Here is a 21,177-nt window from a genome sequence, read left to right as displayed (position 1 = left end):
TTTTACTAACCAAAATTTGAAGATGTTGATGTCCTCCTAATAGATTTCAGGCACGGCAGCCAATCTCAACAGATTAGCCATCGGCGCAGGACATATTATAGTGCACAAGTACGTGCGCAAACACAGGTGCATTCTCTATTCCCTCACTCTCATAATCCGACACAGCCGGAAAGAGTTCAGGCGCAGGACTAATAGTTTTACGTGCTCTTTGAGGCACGGGAGTGTACACACTTCCAACTTCCAGACTCCGGGATGCTACTGAGAATCTTTGACTGAAAAACTCACTAACTTTTTATCGGCCCGACCTGGAATTTGAACCCAGGATCTCGGGTTCTGCGGCCTTATATCTAGCCACTAGACCAACGAGGCAGTCTATATTACTATCACTACACACTCGTACTTACCATCATTATACATTTTCATAAGTATTTAATCTGAACCACTGGTCATTATTCATTCCGGTATCTCAACAGAGATTAATAACTGATAAACAAACGGTGTCTAACGCTCCCTAAAGTATTGAAAAAACATAACGAGCGTACAAATGTGTATTCTTTGCATTTAAGAAAACCGTACAAATACCTATTCAATTTTTTTATGTTTCAAAATAAATAATAAGAGTATTTGAAATTGTTGTCCATCTAATACATATTGGTCACATCGAATCTTTATCAACTTTGTCTGTATCCACAATTCATTTTATTTATAAAATTAAAAATAGTTTATTTATTGAGTTAATATGAATATTTCCGAGTTGTCAAAACGAAAACAAGCATTATTTGTTCGTTCGTTCGTTCATTATTGATAACAATTAAATTCAAATGTTAATAATTTAGTTAATATAGGCAAGAATAAGGCACACATTAGTTTTTATTTCAACAAAATCGGTTGTATCTATCAAAAGTTATAATAACTTAAAGATTACGTACATATATACGTAAAAACAATTTAACGTGGATAAAATAGCGAGTCGCAGCTATTTAGAACATAAATCAGTAATGCAAGTGACGACCCTTCTTATTCCATTCTTAGAAATATTACATAAAAACAGGAATTAAAATTATATTTCATAATAATACTATAAATAAAAAATGTATGTTGTTTGATAGGTATGTCAGGAGAATAATAAGTATTATTATTCTATTTTATGGTTTCGTTGGTGTCATATGTATATGTCCGATAGTATGTGTATATACGATATATGATTCAAAATATCGCTCCGACGCTTTCCAAGTGTCAAATATTCTGACAAAACTATAACTGATTCTAAGAAAACTTTGTATGATAGATTTGTAGAACTCCATACAGTAAAATGACAATAAAATTACTATAAATTTAGATCAATTAATGAATGAATAAATAAAATCTCTCCTACGGAGATTATGTTAAAGCCGCCATATAAATGGTAAAGTCGTATTCGAGCTCATAAAACTTGAAGAGATTTTAACTGAAGTTTTAATTAAATCTTACTATATCAAGCACTCATCTTCTTATGAAGTCCTGTCGTTCCAGGTAACGTTTTCTCTTAAACAGTTTTAAACTCTTAAAAGCTTTAAAGTGTTATACTGATTTAATTATATGGCAACTTTAGTTTTTGTTTAAGTTTCTATATAATTTTTTTTTAAATTATTTATGAAAATATATACATATTAATTTTAATAAATATTTTATCTTAACAAAATTCGTCAGTACCCTCAATAATAAAAATAATATTTTGACTTGCGAAGCAAACATTCGCTGTACGGCATATTTCCGTTCCTGCCAGAAAGTATAAGCCTATAAATACATTAGCATTTATATTAGGTAGGGATTATGGTGTGAATTATCAAAAAAAAAAAATTAGAACAAATAACAAAAAGTGACATCTATCGTTGAATAGCGGTAAGCTAACTTGCATAAAGGTAAAAGTGACATCTATCGAGAATTTTACGAAAGTGTCACTTTTATATTAATGTATTATTATATTATTTAAAAGGCACTATTAAAATATTCATGTACCTAAAATTATTTTAATAAAAATATTATTAATGATTTCTTTTTTTAATTTTTTAAAACATATTATAAATGCAGCACCGTCGGTCTGTTCTGTCATCCTTATGTCAAAACTCAAATGCCAAAATAAATATAGAATTTGAGGTTATATTATGAAAAAAAATCACGTACTTATTGGAATTTTATAAATAAAAGTACTAAATAATATTAAAATAGTGCAAAGGTAATTGAAAATAATTGTTTCCGTGTTCATACTAATAATTTAGTAGTGCACAAGTGTGTATGCAAACACAGGTGCACTCTCTATTCTCTAACTCTCATAATCCAATGGGACGGCAATCCAACACAACCGGAAAGAGTTCTGTCGCAGGACCAATGGCTTTACGTGCTTTCCGAGGCACTGGAGTGTACACTTCCAACTTCCAAACTCCAGGCTGCTACTGAGAATTTTCTGACAGAAAAACTCAATAACTTTTTATTGTCCCGACCTGGGAATTGAACCCAAGACCTCCGGGTCTGTGGCCTTACATTAAGCCAACAGACCAACGAGGCAGTCATGACCTATATGGAAATTATATAGATAATAAATTATATTACTTTAAATTGCAACTAACATTTAAAAAGTATTTATAAAAAAATTAATTTGTTTTTCTCATTTAGATGTAAGGTATAAAAAAGCAAACAGTTATATAGGCTTCGTCCTTCCTTGGGGCTCAAACTTGCTGCCTACTAAATTGCATCAAAATCGGTTCCGCTAAGTTAGCCATGAAACAGAGAGATAAACATTTATAATATTAGTGAATATAATTTCAATTAAATAAAACCAATAAATAGAATATGATAATAATTATTATTGGCTCTAATGTTGAAAAGGACTTAACCTTTTTTAAGTGATTAATGCCAGTTAGTGATAAATTGTGTTAGTGGACTATTGATACTTTTCACTGGTGGTAAGGCTTTGTGCAAGCTCGTCTGGGTAGGTACCACCCACTCATCAGATATTCTACCGCAAAACAACAGTACTTGGTATTGTTGTGTTCCAGTTTGAAGGGTGAGTGAGTCAGTGTAATTACAGGCACAAGGGACATAACATCTTAGTTCCCAAAGTTGGTGGTACATTGGTGATGCAATTGTTAAAATTTCTTACAATGCCAATGTCTATGGGCGTTGATGATTACTTACCATCAGGTGGCCCATATGCTCGTCCGCCTACCTATACTATAAAAAAAGACTGTCCATTAAGACACAAAGTTACCGAAAGTTCACATAAAATTACTTATTAGTGTTTTAGTCCAGATCGTAATACAGCTGTGATCTAGATTAATGGGGACTTTAATAGAAAAAAATTAATAACACTAAGAAGCAACTGAAAGCAATTCTTCAACAATATTGATCTCAATGTAACTTATACAACAGTTTTTTATAGAATAATTTTTAGATTAAGAAAAATCTTTAGAGTAATAATCACCTATCGTCCCTGACAGAGAGACACGTCTCCGCGGCGTATGCTGTCAGAAATTGTATAATCATTTTATTTAAAGACAAAAAATACAGATTAAAAAATGTATGTATGTATACCTAACACTGCCCCTTACCCCTACCGCGACTGGCAGACAGGGCCCCTTGTTATTTCGTATTTATAATATTAGTATAAATAAATTAGCAATTGAAATGATCTTGTGGAAATTTGATTTTTTTTTTTAATTTGATCAAGTACAAGGATTAAATAGTAGCTGGCTATAGTTTTTTTTTCAATATTAGTAAAGTCTAAGCATCGAAGCGAAGCGTCCAAGCAGAGAAATAATGTATTATGCTAACGCTACACGATTCGAAGCGTAAATAAGGGTTGTAAGGGTGGCATGACTCAGCGCTGACCGCTGACGAAGATCTCATTCACACCTCGGCTTTGTGCATATTGTCGCACGTTGCTTGCACATTCGGGATTACTACACCGAACTCCGAACACTGATTTACCGGACAATGACTCGGCTATTTCATGCAAATTTTTGTATAACTGCTCCTTTGAAATGTTGTATTGTATTAAAAGAGTACAAAAACTTGTGATTGAAAGTCAAACACAGTAAACTATAATATCTGTTATTTTAAATGGCATGAAGTAAATAATAAAGCAAAACCATTTCAAAACAAAATAAATTGGTCGCAATTTCGTCGTCGCAAATTTTTCCAAATGCACATTCCACTTCGAATTTTTATCTCGTCGAAATAAATTTCATATCACAAATAAACTTATTTAGAAAATCAACAGGTTAATAATAACAAATCTTAAATATATATCTAAACATTCCAAATTTGAAAATCTTTAGTCAATATAGAAGCGTTACTTATTGACTGTCATTAATTTACCACCGGTTCGGAAATAAACACCTCAGGCCTAAGAAGAAACGGCGAAAGAAACTCTGCGAGATATTTTATAACTCACATTTTAAAATAGACAATAAACAATAACAGAAATATATTTTTTCTTTCGAAATAACCCGGAGGCGATTGCTTCATTCCCAAAGTGTGCTATACTTATTGGTAACTTCAGGTTACAAATATAAAAAATTGGTAGAGGAAAAACAAGACTATTAAATATTTGAAACGGACCAGCAAGCCTAATACCAGATATAACGACTCAACCGGCTTTAGTTAAATTAAAGTAATAATACTAAACTAATAATAAGGGAATTTAAATTAGCATTGAAATTAAAAAAAAACTTATATAAAAATGGACAAAAATATAAGTATAAATACTATACCAATTGATATGCATTATGTTGTCCTGAAGTATCATGCAAGTATTTTACATAAGCATTTTATTGTATTTTCGGTATAAATATTTTACTATCCGATTGTTTTTTCGGCAAAAATATTTTCAGTTTACGTATATATGTTATACGTTGTTATGGCTGTATTTTCTACGAGCTAAAAATCGCTTACGAGCTGATATCAAAATTTTACACCGGCATTTATAATGTTTTACTAATTCTTGTGCAAAGATGGTTTTATGTCTTTTTTTATATATTTACTTGTAGTAAAAACAGTTTTCATGCTTTACAAATTAATTGATTATTTGTAAATTTACATATTTTAATAATGTGATAAATCCTTAAACATTACTAATTATATTTTTGATATATTTATCGCATGATACTAAAAGTAATGATTGTTGATCGGACGCTACGTGGGATCTTCCCATATTAAACTTTCTCATAGAAAATACGAGTAGCAATGAATCAATTGTGTCTGTTTTGATCGCTCCGCCGCAGATCCTTTAGCGTTAAAGACGCGGAAATTTTGCTCATGCTTAAAATTCGAATCTTTGAGAAGAAGTAAAACTTTCTAGCACTTTTCCTTTATAGGTATAGAATTCTTTGATCTAAGATTTCACTTGCTCGATGTGTGTTTATAATAACACTTCTCAAACGTGATGATGAAGGATAAAAATTGTATAGGAACGCTTGTGTTAGTTATAATTCTATTTATAATAACTATACCTAACCAATCCATGGTAGACCAGCGTATTTTTTTATATAGGTATGACGAGTATATGGGCCACCTGATGGTAAGTGGTCACCAACGCCCAGTGATATTGGCATTGTAAGAAATGTTAATCATCGCTTACATTGCCAATGCGCTACCAACGTTGAGAACTGAGATGTTATGTCCCTTGTGCCTGTAATTACTGACTCACCCTTCTAACCAGAACACAATACCAAGTACTGCTGATTTGCGATAGAATATCTGATGAGTGGGTGGTACCTACACAGACGAGCTTGCACAAAGCCCTACCACCAGTAAATACATGAAATATTGGAGTATACTCCACCTGGCCTGGTGAAGTAAACTCCATACCTTCTCCATAATTGGCAGTAAGACATTTAAGATCTGTTACTTCATTTTTATATATAATACATATTTAAACAATATAGATTATGAATATTTAACATTATACTATCAATTCGTTAATGTTACGAAAATATATCATAAGTTTTCTTCTAGAAGTCTTAAGAATCCTTCCAAGAATTATTATTATTGTTGATAACAATGTGCAGTTATTTGCAATAACCGAACGCATTGTATGAGATGTTGAATTGACAATTGCGATAAAGTTGTACCATTTGTGAGTGGTATTAAAGTTATTCTTACACAAATATGATTTACAGCGTTTCTGGGAACAGACAATGCTCCCGTAGCCCAACTCTTCCCTATTGTCGCCTGTGGACTTTTTTTTGTAAATAATTTCGAAGCAACGTTGTCAGAAAGGATAATTTCAAATCTATGTGTCCGTCGTGTGCGGACAATGCCCACTATTAGCGGATTATAATCCGCAAAAAGAGCAGGTACTGTTTCAGACACAGTCCAAGTTTAGTGTATACGCGTTTTGTAAATGACGCTCTGTATAAATATTTTTAATGAAAAAAAATGACTTCAATTCTTTAATTTTATACGACCGATTTATTGATCGCCAGTTCACTTTTCAAAATAACATAGTCCCATCGATAAATCAGCCCCAAATCAACAAATTCAGGATAAAATAGGTACGTTACTAATTCTTCTATTCTACTCAAATCAAATCTTATACCCACAAATGTATATGTATATATCAATAAAGCGGCAAGTAACATCAACAAATATATTATAACCAGGAAAAGTTTATCAACATCCAAACAAATAACAGTTGATTTAACCGTATCTATAAAAATGTATACAAATCCAAAATAGTTGTTTAACGGACCACACTTGATGTTCCCGCTGCATCGAATCGTACAACACCTTGGACTTGTCAATCATACCTTTCAAGAACCGCTATAAAGTACACAACGCCCCACGAGACCATGTGAACATTTGATCACAGCCCACACAATTGATACAATTGCGAGAACGCCTTCAAAACCTTGATTTTAACAATATATTCGCGGTTAACAGTACACTAAATGTGTACTGTAAATGTAGCCTTTTCGTCATGCATATTTTCGATATCCTTATGTCTTTGTGTTAGAGTTCAAATTACAGTAAAATATCTAGGCTACATGACGATGGAAGATAATCCGAAACAGAGGGTTTTGCACCTGCTGTTTTATGAGATAAGAATATTGACTACGTGCGAAAAAAATATGAAAAAGATGTCAGCTATGTATTTTAAACAATACTCCTATTTGGATATGCTGTTTATTTATTTTTTAATGTGCAAGTTTTCAATTTATATCAGTTTTATTATATAGCAATAGCTTTTCCCCGTAATTCAGTTCGCATAGCAAATATGTTCCTGTAAATTATATACTTAAGACCTTAACCAAATCTAAGACTACCTCGATTTCTTCGTGACAGAAATAAGCTAACAGACAGAGCTACTTTCGCATTTATAATATTAGTACATATCATGAATCATGGTATTTTATTCTATAAACTTTTATTCAGCTACACCCACACAATCTATAATCCGTCGAGTGGCACCCACAACAGATTTCCTAACCGGCTCTAATCTCCAAGCAACATCAGTGTTGTCGAGAACGATGGCATCCCCTCGCGTAGATGCACAAAACGGGTCCACATATCAAAAAGAGAAAATCAAGAAATCCGCTCAATGGAAATCCTTTCGCCAAGGTATGCTGACTATTTTACATGCTTCTATTCTTTCATATCCGGTTACTATATTTAAAAAAAAAAACAATTCGTTTTGCCTTATGCATGAATAAAAAAACATTTAAAAAATAATGTTCCGTAAGTATTGAAGTCATATCAAAATTATCGGTTACAGATGTAAAAAAATAATTCGTTAAATATAGAAACCGGGCTATAACAAACTCACTGGTGTTTTACTAATATTGCCCCTTCAGAAACACTCTCCATACTAAACTAACATTAAACAAAATTGGAAGAAAATAATTCTATAAAATGCGTGTATTAGGTATTTTTTAAATTATTAATTTACAATTTTCAGTTAAATGTCACTATTAATATGGTCAGGCGCGCTTGTGTGAATACCACTCATTATTTTACCGTCTCATATCAATAATTTGTATCGTTGTGTGTGTATATCGTTTATCGTTTGTTTTGTAGAGTTAAGAAGCTAGGTAAGGAACAGGCAAATAGGACATTACATCTTAGATTCCAGTCTGCGATACAAATATAAAATTAAAAAAAAAATTTTGAAACACCACTCTCAATTTTAGAATGTAATTGTAACAAATGAATAAGGGATGCCAAAACTTACTGCTATGAACAGCGCATTAGAAATATGCATAAAAGACAATGTGCACAAATATCTCTTATATTATGAAGGTTTTTATTTACCCATACGGAATATTAAGATATATATTTTTACATAGTCTCCTAACAATGTGTTTTACAAAACCTCGATTATTTAGCTAAATCGAGTAAATCTGTACCAAGCATATAAGCCTCACTGAATATTCGTGTGTTTAATTTGTGTTTTTAATACAGTGCTTTACTTTGAAGTAAAATAACGTGAAAAACCTACAAGTGTATGTGTGTGTGTATTCACGAACAGTCGACGGAGCAACTTGATGAATTAAGCTCCAAACCTTCTCATTAAAGCATAACCCAGAACCCCTGTTATGTTTCCCTAAGCAGGCTCTTACTTTTAGTTAAATAAGGAACATAATTTCAGGGTGTGATACTAAAAACCTTGATCAGAAAACCCAAGAAGCCGAACTCCGCTAACCGTAAATGCGTGCTCGTGCGTCTCTCCAGCGGGCGAGAGATGATCGCCTACGTGCCGGGCATCGGACACAACCTGCAGGAACACAATATCGTGCTCGTTAGAGTCGGCAGGTGAGTGATGTGGTTCATCATGACAAATGGAGCAGTCGCCATAATACTGCAGCACATCTTGACTATAAATATACTTAGCTATAGATCTTTTTACAATTACAAAGGTGAGTGAGCCAGTGTAAATGCAGGCAAAAGATATATATCTCTGTTCCCATTATTGGTGCGTTGACGATGTAAGGAATAGTTAATATTTTCAAAATTCATGGGCGATGGTGACTACTTATCAACCTTGTGATTAGCTTTATAAGCGATCCATTAAACTAACCAAAAACCAAATGGATTAATATTAAACTTAACAAGTATCTGCTGCGTCTGCCACCAATAATGTATGATGAATTTGGGTTTTTTATCAATTTCAGAGTTAAAGATTGTCCCGGTGTGAAGCTGAAATGCGTCCGAGGTAAATTCGACTTGCCGCACGTCATCAAGCAGAAAGTATATTAGTCTGTTATATCCAGTTGTGTAAGGTTATTTGTAGCGAAATAAATCTAGTTTAAGTACAGGAATTAGTTTTATTTTTAGATTTCTTAACCTAAAAATAACTTCAATTAAGAAGCTAATATAACACTAATGTTCGCGCGGTGGATTATTGAAAATTTGAGTAGTACATATATGAATTTGCAAGTTTCGTACTGTTATTTTTTCACTCTTATTTCCATTTATTTATTGATATCATTCCGTGTGCATCTTAATAGCTAATAAACATAACACAAATCGTTTGATGAACAGAGGCAAAAAAAATATTGAACGGTTTCGTATTTGCTTTTAAACATTTTATATTGATTATCTACAAATTAAAAATACACTAAACCCATTTAAAGTAAATATAAAAGTAAATTATGTATATCTATCGATCATCTTTGAATACACAATAAACACTCATTCGTGAACCCGATTGGTCGGAAAGAAGTAAAAAGCGGCGCTTGCGCAAGCCGCACCCATTCTATTGTAACTTAATGGTATGTACTTAACTTTTTATTCAATGGGGACTTGAATGGGGTTAAGCTCGGTAGTCCACCTTATCTTTATGATACAAGATAGAAAAATCTATTGAAGATATTTGACTCGATATAGATATAGATATTGTTAGTGTAAACTTCAAATTGATTATAACTTTCTATGATTTTGTAACAAAACTAAAAGGTTTTAAATAATTAAAAGGTCAATTTATGTTTGGTCATTTATTAAATTTATTTCAACTTACAATTCTTTAGAGAATAATATTCTGCAAGTATACTATTTTTAAGATTGCACAAACATCATTGCACAAACACCTTAGAGTTTAGAACTTATAGTTCAAAATAAAAAAAAATAAACACTATTATAATTCTAAATCTCTAAAGGAACGTCTGGTCACACACTATACACCTATTCAAAGACAGCAGACGTATGATCTTAGACAGGTCTTTTTTCAAATAAGTGACCTTGAGTGAATTGTGGATCTCCCGTAGTTTTCTCCTGTCACGGCTCTGCTTTGCAGCAAAATTATTCCTCTCTCTCTGTTTTCTATAAAAATCGTCGGCGTTCTGATTAGTTTGCACGGTACGACGCATTCTCGGATTATTACCGAGCAACGACCCTCCGTTCTTTTCGGCCATTGCTCTGAGGGCTTCCCTCTCGAACGCAAGGTAGTCCGGATCGTCTGATAGAGCGTCTACATCTATCATATAACTGGGACGCTTTTTATTTTTGTCTGATACCGGAGACTTGGGTGGCGAAAATACGCACGTACTCCTTGAGACACTCATCGATTGCGACATATTTGTACTCGAAGACGCAGGCGCTGGTTCAACAACGGGCACGTACATGGGCTGGACATACCCGATATATGGGTACGGTTCAACACTGTGTTGCACTGTGCTTATACACGAATGCGGTGGAAGCTCCGTATTTGTTTGCGATGTCGTTTCACGAGTACTATTCACAGATAGATCTAATGGTGAGTCCTCAGCGTATGGTCTCCAGAGAGCCATGATTACTTAAGTATGTAGTTACGGCTGGCGGTGAGTAACTAATGATGTTGTTGGTCGCCCCGGTCTTTCATTCTCGGGGGTGTGGTCTAATTGTGTAGGGCACCCCCACCCCGCTGCACGGGTTACTTCCGCTACCTGAACCAACGGGACACATCGGAAGAACAATGGGGTGACTTTCGGTCTATTATGAAGAGTTGCGTAGATTTTGCGTTTGCTATTAATTTGCTACTCAAGCTTGCTTGTTTTTGACACAATAGATAGAAAAATGTGAAGGTTGATTACAATGATATCAAGATGTCACAATTTTCTGATACAATATCGCGAAATGTTTTCAAATAATTTCTTCATTTTATTGTATGTACGATGCTCTACGTGTTCTTTGGTTTCATACTGATATTAATTTAAGTATGCCTCGTATTAGTTTATGATTAAAACATAATATCGTGTGTGAAAACTGTATTATATACAGAAGAGCATAAAAACGGATTATTTACTTTAATAAATTACTTTAATCTCTATTGCCGTGTTCAAGGAAAGTAGAGTAACTTTTAAAGTATTTATTAACACACGAATGTTTGTAATTAATAATTAGTATTATTTGGACATCATATGCTCTTAACGTAATGGTATTTTTTTTAATATTCTACGTCGCAGACGTTGTTAGGTAGCCTGCAAGTACGGGGAGAACCTCAAAGACAAACAAGTATACATATTTCCAGTAATCCCCAATAAAGCGTCGTGGCGAATTAAAGTGTCTGCTGTGCAACTATGCAATAAAATTCCACAGTTTGATTTTAGAAATTTTAATTAACCAAAATATTATATTTTGTTTGTCAATTGGAATTCATAGATTTTAATACTTCATAAAATGCCAGGAAATTTCAAGTATTTAAGACATAAATTAAACTAAAATATAGGTACTTCAATCAAGCAGGCTCTTACTAGCCCGTGTGATTAATCGTTTCACAGGATAAATTCAATTATTAATCTGGCGCCGGTAATGTATATTAAACTGAAAAAAACTGGCAAAAACTCGTTTTAGAAACATAACTATTGGCTGGTAATAATAAATAATGTCACTTTTTATAATATTAAGTACATCCATATATTTTGCATTGCAGCTGCTTGGTTTTGTTTCTAATAACATAATAATTCGTAAATTAAGTGTTATCATTTATGGTATAGATGTCATCGTGGTTCACTTTTTCTAAGTGAGCCTTAAACAGATATTGCGTGTTCAAAGTTTCAAACTATTGGACTTTGGTGTGCTTAATTTTTGTTTAAAGCCATCCAGTCTCAGTTGTGAAAGATACAATCATGAAGAAACCTGCATGTGTTGGATGAAAATCTTCTCTGTTACTATCTAGTAACATGTGACACGAACAAGTTCCAAACATCTTCAAAACGAGATAGGTACTACTAACAGCAGTGAGACATTTGCAAAATGCAACCATTTTATTATTATTATTATTATTATTATTATTATAACCATTGCAGAAAAAATTGTTGGAGAATATGATTTTAGTTGCAACATTCGGTCAAATAGAAGTTAAACCATTCGTGAATAATGAAAGATAATTCGAACGATTCATAAATGTAATTCATGCAAGAACAGGAAGCAAATGACACCGTAAGGCTCCTCTCCGGATGTAACTGTATTTAATTTTATATATATTAAGTTTTAGCCGACAACGCAGTCACGGAAAATAATGTACAACCTTGTAATACTCAAATAAGTGTTCGGCAGGCCGGCATACATATATAGGTATACAGGAAAAGAAATGCATGGATATAATTATTGCTATAACTTGTGTAGCTGTTATTTTTTACTAAGCCGACTGGCTACTGATTTTATCGCCTATTCTTAGCCATAAAGTCTACGTACCCAACCGGTGGCGTTTGATCTTGGCGTTTCAAAAATTAGGTACCTGTTAAAATATATTTAAGTAAAAATAAAATAGAATTCGTTGAACTGTTGTACTAATTGTTCCATCCGTACTGAATTTTACTGGCTGCGGTTGTATACTATCTTATCTTTGTGTCCCGAAATAACGAAAAACCGATAAGCAACTTAGCATGAAACAAAACTATGGGTTATATAGTCCGCTGTCTTAAGTCATTGTAATAATGCGGGTGCTGTATTTTATAGTCATGGCCGCTGCACAAGTTTTACGACTTCTGCAATAAACCGTGCTCCGGCACAGGTAGGGGGCCGGTGGGCGGCGAATATCTATGAGATTAAATTTAATAGCTACCTATTAATGACTAAAAAACTTTCAACGTTTTTACATGGAAATATATTTAACTCGAGAAACCAAACTTTATTTTTTGTACCCCTTTGTAACTGTGACTATTCAAAGAATATGTTCTTGTTACGTGCATGTAAAAGTTATAACAAACATTGTACAGAATTAGATATATTTAACTCAAAAATTAGCGAATTTAAATTTAGTTTACGTCATATAATTAAATTATAGCAGTTTCACTTGCATTTTGTGCTTTCTGTTTTTGTTTTTATTTTTAATATAATATGTCATTTGTTTGTATTAATTTTAAGTGGAAACTTGATTGATTTATGTTTTTCTTATATTTGTTTTTTTACTATTAAGTGTAATTATAATTGTTTGTTTCCCAAATAAATAAATAAAATAAAATAAAAATATATGGACAGAAACATCAATCTTGCTATACCTATGATGTTGCCTATGTTAATATATATGTATAAATAGACATACTTTCTGATATAAACTTTTTCTACGCGAAAACTTGAGGTTATATGATATTTATAGGAAGACATGCAGGAAAAAACACCACCTGATGATAAATGGTCACCACCATAGAAACTGGCACTGCAACCAACCACGTATCTATGATTTAAGTTTCTTGTGCGTGCAATTCCACTGGCTCACTCACCTATCAAAACAATAAGCAATACAAATTAGCTGCCTGTTGCTAAAATAATTGATGTGTGGGTATGTACCAAGACAGGTTCCAATGTCGGACGGTGCCAGGCCGAGGAGGAAGCTTCAATGTCAACATGAGCACAAACATAAAGTTCCTCCAGACGAACGTCAACCACTGCGCCGCGGCGCAGGACCTGCTGCTGCAGTCCATGGCGGAGTGGCAGATCGACCTGGCTGTGGCCTGCGAGCCATATTATGTCCCTCCCCTACCTAACTGGTTAGGAGACTTGGACGGCACCGTGGTGGTTACTACCCGGAGTGAAACGAGTTCTCTCTCACTCATTGAGAGGGGCTCGGGTTACGTAGTGGCAGGGTGGAGAGAATTCGTTGTTGTGGGTACGTACTTCTCTCCCAACTGCGGCCTGGCGGAGTTCGAGATTTATCTCGGCTCGATCAGAGCTGCGGTGACCATGCAGTCACCGAGGCCGATACTGGTCCTGGGCGACTTCAATGCTAAATCACGTGCCTGGGGCAACCCTGCCACGAATCCGCGAGGAAGGGCTATTCAGGTGTGGGCACTTCTCTCCAGCCTGTCCCTACTCAACAGGGGGCAGGTTTACACGTGCGTGCGGCAACAGGGGGGGTCCGTGGTGGATCTCTCTTTCGCCACCCATGTTGTAGCACGCAGAGTGTTGAATTGGAGAGTAGAGGAGGAGGTGGAGACTCTGTCGGACCACAGGTACATCCGGTTTGAGATCTCTACCTCTCGCAGGTCGGTGGAACCCTCTAGGGTGCCAACCACGCTTCCAAGGTGGTCTCTTAGCCAGCTAGATCGTGAGCTGGCCAGGGAGGCTGCCATCGTACAGCGATGGGGTTCCACAGGAAGGTGGGAGGGCGCCAGTGCAGAAGAGCTAGCGGGCCACATGCGCAGTGCCCTCAAAGAGGTCTGCGATGCTGCCATGCCTAGGTTCCGGCATAGAGCTCCGCGCCGGCAGGTGTATTGGTGGTCGCCCGAAATAGCAGAGCTTCGGGCGACGTGCAGCCGGGCGCGAAGGGCTTACGTCCGTTGTAGGAGGCGCAACGGTTTTGATGCGGACTTGGAGGGACAGCTATTGGCCGCTTATCGTCAGCTGAAAAAAGACCTACAGCTGGCGATAAGTCAGGCCAAGGAGAAAGCTAGGGAAGAACTACTGGCGGGCCTGAACCGGGACCCCTGGGGGCGTCCGTTCCGCGGTGTGCGTGGAAAATTCCGTACGCAGGGTGCCCCCGTGACAGAGACAATGTCATCGGATCTCCTCCTGCGCCTGGTCGGGGAACTTTTCCCCCATCCAGGTGAGCATGTCCCTCCACAGATGGTCCCTCGCTCTATGATTGACGACACAGTGGCTCCACCACTGATCACGGAGCGGGAGATGGAGGTGGCCTTCGACCGCTTGAGGGCCAAAAACACTGCGCCGGGCCCAGACGGGATTCCAGGGCGTGTTCTATGTGACGCTCTGGAATACCTAGGCGTAAGGCTTCGGGAGCTGTTCGACCAATGTCTGTGCAGCAGGCAGTTTCCGAAGCCTTGGAAAGAGGGAAAGTTGGTCTTGTTGCCAAAGCAAGGTCGACCGCCAGATTCTTCCTCGGCATACAGGCCGATTGTGCTGCTGAACGAGACGGGCAAATTCTTCGAAAAAATTCGCTGCCCGTCTTATTCAGCACCTCGACAAGGTGGGGCCGGGTCTGTCAGAGGCTCAGTACGGGTTCAGGGCGGGTCGATCAACTATCGACGCCCTGGACGCCCTGAAAACCCGGACCACGGATGCGGTGGCCCGAGGGGACGTAGTTCTGGCGGTATCGATAGATGTTGCGAACGCCTTCAATAGTCTTCCTTTCGAGACTATTGGGGAGGCACTCCGATACCACGGGGTGCCTTCCTATCTCAGGAGGCTGTTGGGGGCATACCTCCAGGACCGGGTAGTCCTCTGGGAGGGGGGCGATGGGCGTCTTGTCCGGCGTCGGGTAGGCTGTGGCGTTCCACAGGGGTCAATTCTCGGCCCAATTCTGTGGAACGTTGGCTTCGACTGGCTCCTGCGGACATCCGTCCTTCCCAGAATGGGGGTGTTGTGCTATGCGGACGACACTCTCATCACGGCGACAGGGCGGAATTATCAGGAGGCGGCTCGCCTGGCCGAAGTCGGTACGTCGCTCACAGTGGACCGCATAGGAATGTTGGGCTTGAGGGTCTCCATCTCAAAAACGGAGGCCCTCTTATTCCACGGTCCACGTCGAGGCCCCCCTCGAGGGGCGTTTATCACCGTCCAGGGGACGGTGATTAAGGTGCAGGCCCACATGAAGTATCTGGGCCTGACCCTGGACGGAAGATGGAGCTTCGGGCAGCATTTTGTCCAACTTGGCCCGAAGCTCATCAACGCTGCTGCTGCCTTAAGCCGGCTCCTACCAAATGTAGGAGGGCCGGAAACGCCATGCCGGCGATTATACGCCGGTGTTGTGCGGTCCATGGCTCTGTACGGTGCTCCCATCTGGGTGGACGCTCTCACCGCTCGGAACAAGGTTCTCTTGCGAAGGCCGCAGAGAATCATAGCGGTGAGGGTGATACGCGGATATCGTACGGTGTCGTGGACGGCGGCAACACTTCTCGCGGGCGATCCGCCTTGGGAGCTCCAGGCGGAGGTGCTCGCGGAAGTGTACCGGTTCCGGGCGGAAGTGAGGTCGCGTGGCGACCGTCCAGGGTTGGAGGAGGTGCTGCGAATCAGGACTCTCGCCCAGCAAGCCCTGATTCGCAGGTGGGAGGAGGATCTGAGGTCCCCATCAGCAGGCCTGGCGACAGTGGAGGCGATCCGTCCCCACTTGAGTCGCTGGGTAACGAGAAAAGGCGGCACACTGACCTTCAGACTGACTCAGGTGCTTACTGGACATGGGTGCTTCGGTAAGTACCTGCACGGAATAGTCAGGCGGGAGGTAACGCCCTCCTGCCACGAGTGTGGTGCGCCTACGGACACGGCATGCCACACTCTGATGGAGTGTGCCGCTTGGGGGCCTCAGCGCCTTTCCCTGGCGACTTTAATCGGCGGAGACCTTTCGCTGCCGAGCGTGATAAATGCCATGCTTGGTAGCGAAAGGTGCTGGATGGAGATGGTCTCCTTCTGCGAAAATGTCATGTCGCAGAAGGAGGCCGCGGAGCGGGAGCGCGAGGAGAGTGCCTCCGCTGACCCGCTTCGTCGAAGAAGACCGGGGAGAAGACGCCAGCGCTATGCGCATCTTCTCCTCCCGCCGTGAGTGTCGCCGGGACCAGAGGGTCTCTGTACCCCGAGTACCCCCTAGGATTTGGAGGCCCGCAGAAGCGGGCCAACCGTCGGGACGGCACGGTAGTATGCGCAAGCGATCCCGTGACGTCCCCCGACAAGATGGAGTGGGTACCGCTGGTTTTTAGTGGGTATTCCAGCGCCTTCAGCGCCAGCGAGTCCCACATACCCCCCCACCTTATGTGGGGGAAACACATAAATGTGTTTTTCCAGCGAGAAAAAAAAAAAAAAAAATGTACCAAGACAGGTTTGTTCAATGCCATCAAGAAATATCCCAAAAAAAATTCTAAGATATCAATAACACAACAAAGAACATATATATTTTTTAATACTTATTGCACAACATAAATTCACATAAGAGTATAAAAACATATTTTCTTTTTTATAAATTTCTATTAATGTTGCTACATTTTTTTTGTAAGTTATTAAATAGATTACTTAAATATTTAAGTTAATGAAAATAATAATTAACTTAGTAATCGAAATAAAAAAGTATATTTACTAAGAAAATTATATGCCAACATGTATACTTAATGCCGAAATAGAACTGTACCTATATATACCTATTCCTGATACAAAAGCTACATATAAAATGACTTTTTCGACTTTTCCTCAGGTGCTTTCCCGTATCATCTTTCATTGAAATTTTAGTTATTTCGATAATAAGACGTTTTATAATATATATATATATATATATATATATATATATATATATATATATATATATATACATATATATATATACCGGCGAGATTCTATATATTTATATCGATTCAAAATAAAGCGCAAGAAGGAAGTAATATTACTTTCATTTTTGTCACATGTACTAAATAGGAAGTAATATTTTTTATATATCGTGAACGTTTTCCTCCCGCATTTGAGGGGTGGGGCATTGTTAGATACGCTCCCTTACTGTACCGCTTACAACGTGTATGCAATTTCACGACGATCGATTATGTAATTAAGAAATGAAATCGTAAAAAACAATAAACTTTGCTTTTATAATATCAGTTAGGTTATTAAAACTTAAGATGGCAACAAAACATACCTACGCCTACTATTGTGTTGGCGCGGCTTGCGCTCACGCACGCTATAATTCAGCGACCAATGAAAACGAGCGATCAATTGATGTATTTTAATCTGTAACCACACACGACCGCGGCTCGTGTCATTCGATATGATGACGTAGTTTATTGAATAACGTCTGAGAATCATGAATTAATACAAATACTTTTATATAATTATGTCTGTCTAGTGATTAATGACAATTGAACAGATGACATCCGATTGATATGTGCATAGACAGACAGATTATATCACTTGAAAATAATGCTTTTGAGTCTACTAGTTTTTTTTGAATCGATATGGCCCAGTGGTTAGAACTAATCTTAACCGGTAATCTGCTCTATGTGCACCCACCAACGAGCATCGAAGCAACGTGGTGGAACAAGTCTTTTTTTAGGCGGGTAACTCTTTAATAAAACAATTAGAACCAATTTAATATAATACTTATACATATACATTGATTAAAAAAACCGCGTAATTTATTTATATATTATTATATATATGTATCAAACTTTCACATAAAAAATCAAAAATCACACCTTCTCAACTAAATTTCGGTGATAAAAGTATGTGTGAGAAGTGAACTATAAGAACGTAACATAAATGTCGCAGAAGGATAAAGATATTTTTGTAAATATTTTTGTAAGTTAGTTAATTTTTTATTTATCTTTTTCTACGACATAAATTAACTTAAACTCTGTGTTACTTTTGTCATTTCTTCTTATTTTTACTCATGTGGTGTGATCCAAACAAAGACTTTATCTATCTATCTATCTATAAATGTTATATTTTTAAATACATAATTAGATAAGCATCTTTCAACCCGTCTGTGTTAGACAGTAACTTTCTGTCAAACACAGGACTTAAGTACCTAACTTAACAATCGCTAGGTAAAGACTCGACTTAAATAATTAATTAAGGAGAGAAGGTTGGGAACTCACTTAAACATTACATACAGAAACGTTGCTCTTATACTATATTGAAATTTAATTCATATCGCATCCAAAGAAGCTTTACTTAAAGAACCATATAACAATAAATGTATTATTATTAGGTCCTTACATATGAAATTGGCGTTTTGTACGGGAGGAATATAAAGTTATTTTTTTTTTTGTAAAATATATTTAATTAATCAAAATACCGTTGCTATCCATACACTTTTGCCATCTCATAGATCCTTTTACTAAAAAACACCATGGGGGCGAGAATCAATAAACTCTTTGAAGGCGGTTTGGACCTCCGCATCGGAGTTGAATTTTTTTCCTTGTAAGAAGTTGTCCAAATTCCAGAAAAAATGGTAATCTGTTGGAGACAGGCCCGGGGGGTACGGTGGATGTCGTAGACATTCTAATTGTAGCATTTAACTTAGTGATTGTTAATTGTACAGTGTGTGTCTTGCGTTGTCGTGAAGCAGCAGTGGCCTAGAGCGATTGACCAATCTCGGTTGTTTAGCTGCTAGTTCTTCCTTCATGGTTTGCAGTTGCTGACAATAGATATGCCGTAATAGTTTGGCCAGATTTTAAAAAGCTGTAGTGAACGACACCGGCGCTAGTCCACCAAACACTCACAAGTAACTTTTTCTGAGTCAATTTTCGTTTAGGGTAGGATTTGGCTGGGTTTCCAGGGTTCAGCCATAGCGACGAGCGCTTCCGATTATCGTACAGTATCTACTTTTCATCATAAGTAATGATTCGATTTAAAATCCCTTCATTATTGTGCCGGTTGAGCAAAGTAACACAGCAGTCTACGCGTGTTTGCAAGTTCGATTCACTCAATTCATGAGGTACCCATCGTTCAAGTTTTTTTACTTTCCCGATTTGCTTGAAATGAATTAATACAGTTTTATCACTTACCCCGAAGACTGCAGCTATCTCTGAAGTGCTTTGTGATGGATCCGCTTCCACAATAGCCTTTAATTCTTCATTTTCAACTTTTGTCTCCGACCGTCCACGGGGTTAGTTCTGAAGGTCTTAATTTCGTTATCGGTTATTGAAAATTTGAAAAAATGCATATCGGAAGCTAAAGTTCAATAAATGACAATATTTAAAGTAATGCATCAACCCAAACAACTGGTTTTTCATGTTTTTGAATAATCTTTTGACCAATTGTAGATGCGTCTCACTTGAAACGTTTAAGGTATTATAACCCTTTCCTGTCACGGGATCAATGTAGGACCACCGTCGGTTTTTATTTATATAATTGCAAAATTTCGACCGGAAGTTACGAGAAAGACGCATCAGTTGGTCCCCTGATGACGCTTCGATGACTTTTATCAAAGCACGCGCTGGACATCATTATCTGTTATGGGAACTCACCATTAGGGCCTTTAAAAAAATTAAATAAGTTTAATTTGAAAGGGACTATTAAGCTTTATGCTTTCGAAAAAGAAAATTTAAATATAGAATAATATACTTTTTGAAATGATTACTATTCATTTAATTGCAGTAATTAAACCAAATTATAAAAAAAATATTTTTAAATACTCATTACTAATTTTTTTTGTTAATTTTCACGAAGTAACACATTTAAATATACAAAAGTCATTTATAGAAAGTTCGTGACAAAACCGTATCCAGTGTATCTCTTCGAAGTTATTTCAAATTGAAATGCATGGAATTTAAATCGTCTTTTTTTTTTTTTTGATATGCCCCGGGATGGCAAATGACTCTACTCCACCTGATGGTAAGTGGTAGTAGAGTCCAAACGCGACGACGGCCAGTACAGTCGGGAAGAATGTTCTGTACTAGCCGTCCCCGCCTTGCCGGCCCGCAAGATGCCTCTTCACGCCTCGTTTGAAGGAACCCGGGTTGTAAGAGGAGGGGAACACGTGAGCTGGTAAGGAATTCCATTTTTTGGTAGTGCGACAAAGAAAGGAGTTGCCAAATTTCTTTGTGCGCGATGGAATTGATGTCACAGTTAGGCGGTGACATCGAGAACCAGCTCGCGTGGACTTAAGAAGGAAGGGGGAAGCAGGAATTAGAGAGAATAATACCTCAGAGCACTCGCCGTGATACAGACGATAGAAAGCGCTCAGTGCTGCTATCTCGCGACGCAATTGTAAAGGTTCAAGGGTGTTTGTGACCTTTACGTCGCCAATAATGCGTACTGCACGTCGCTGCAACCGGTCCAAGGCCTCCA

At 37.6% G+C, this 21,177-nt stretch overlaps 2 protein-coding genes across 3 annotated transcripts in view; both read left to right on the top strand.

Moving 5' to 3' along the window:
- LOC126769487 (uncharacterized) overlaps positions 1-21,177 on the top strand; it is a 1,339,673-nt gene that overhangs the window by 1,287,752 nt on the left and 30,744 nt on the right. Inside the window, exon 7 of one of the 2 annotated variants that reach the window (XM_050488334.1) lies at positions 7,414-7,599. In XM_050488334.1, the coding sequence (XP_050344291.1) occupies positions 7,414-7,599 (186 nt within the window). Of the gene's footprint in view, positions 1-2,152; positions 2,216-7,413; positions 7,600-21,177 lie in introns of those variants that run through there. The other variant, XR_007669380.1, reaches the window with a different exon arrangement.
- The window catches only part of LOC126769542 (Na(+)/H(+) exchange regulatory cofactor NHE-RF2-like), a 408,391-nt gene that overhangs the window by 381,112 nt on the left and 6,102 nt on the right, over positions 1-21,177 (top strand). The window lies entirely within an intron of this gene.

The sequence above is a fragment of the Nymphalis io genome, chromosome 7 (genome assembly GCF_905147045.1).
Source record: "Nymphalis io chromosome 7, ilAglIoxx1.1, whole genome shotgun sequence".
Classification (NCBI taxonomy): domain Eukaryota; kingdom Metazoa; phylum Arthropoda; class Insecta; order Lepidoptera; family Nymphalidae; genus Nymphalis; species Nymphalis io.
Note: the sequence above shows the minus strand (reverse complement) of the source record. Positions and strands in the feature narration are given on the sequence as shown.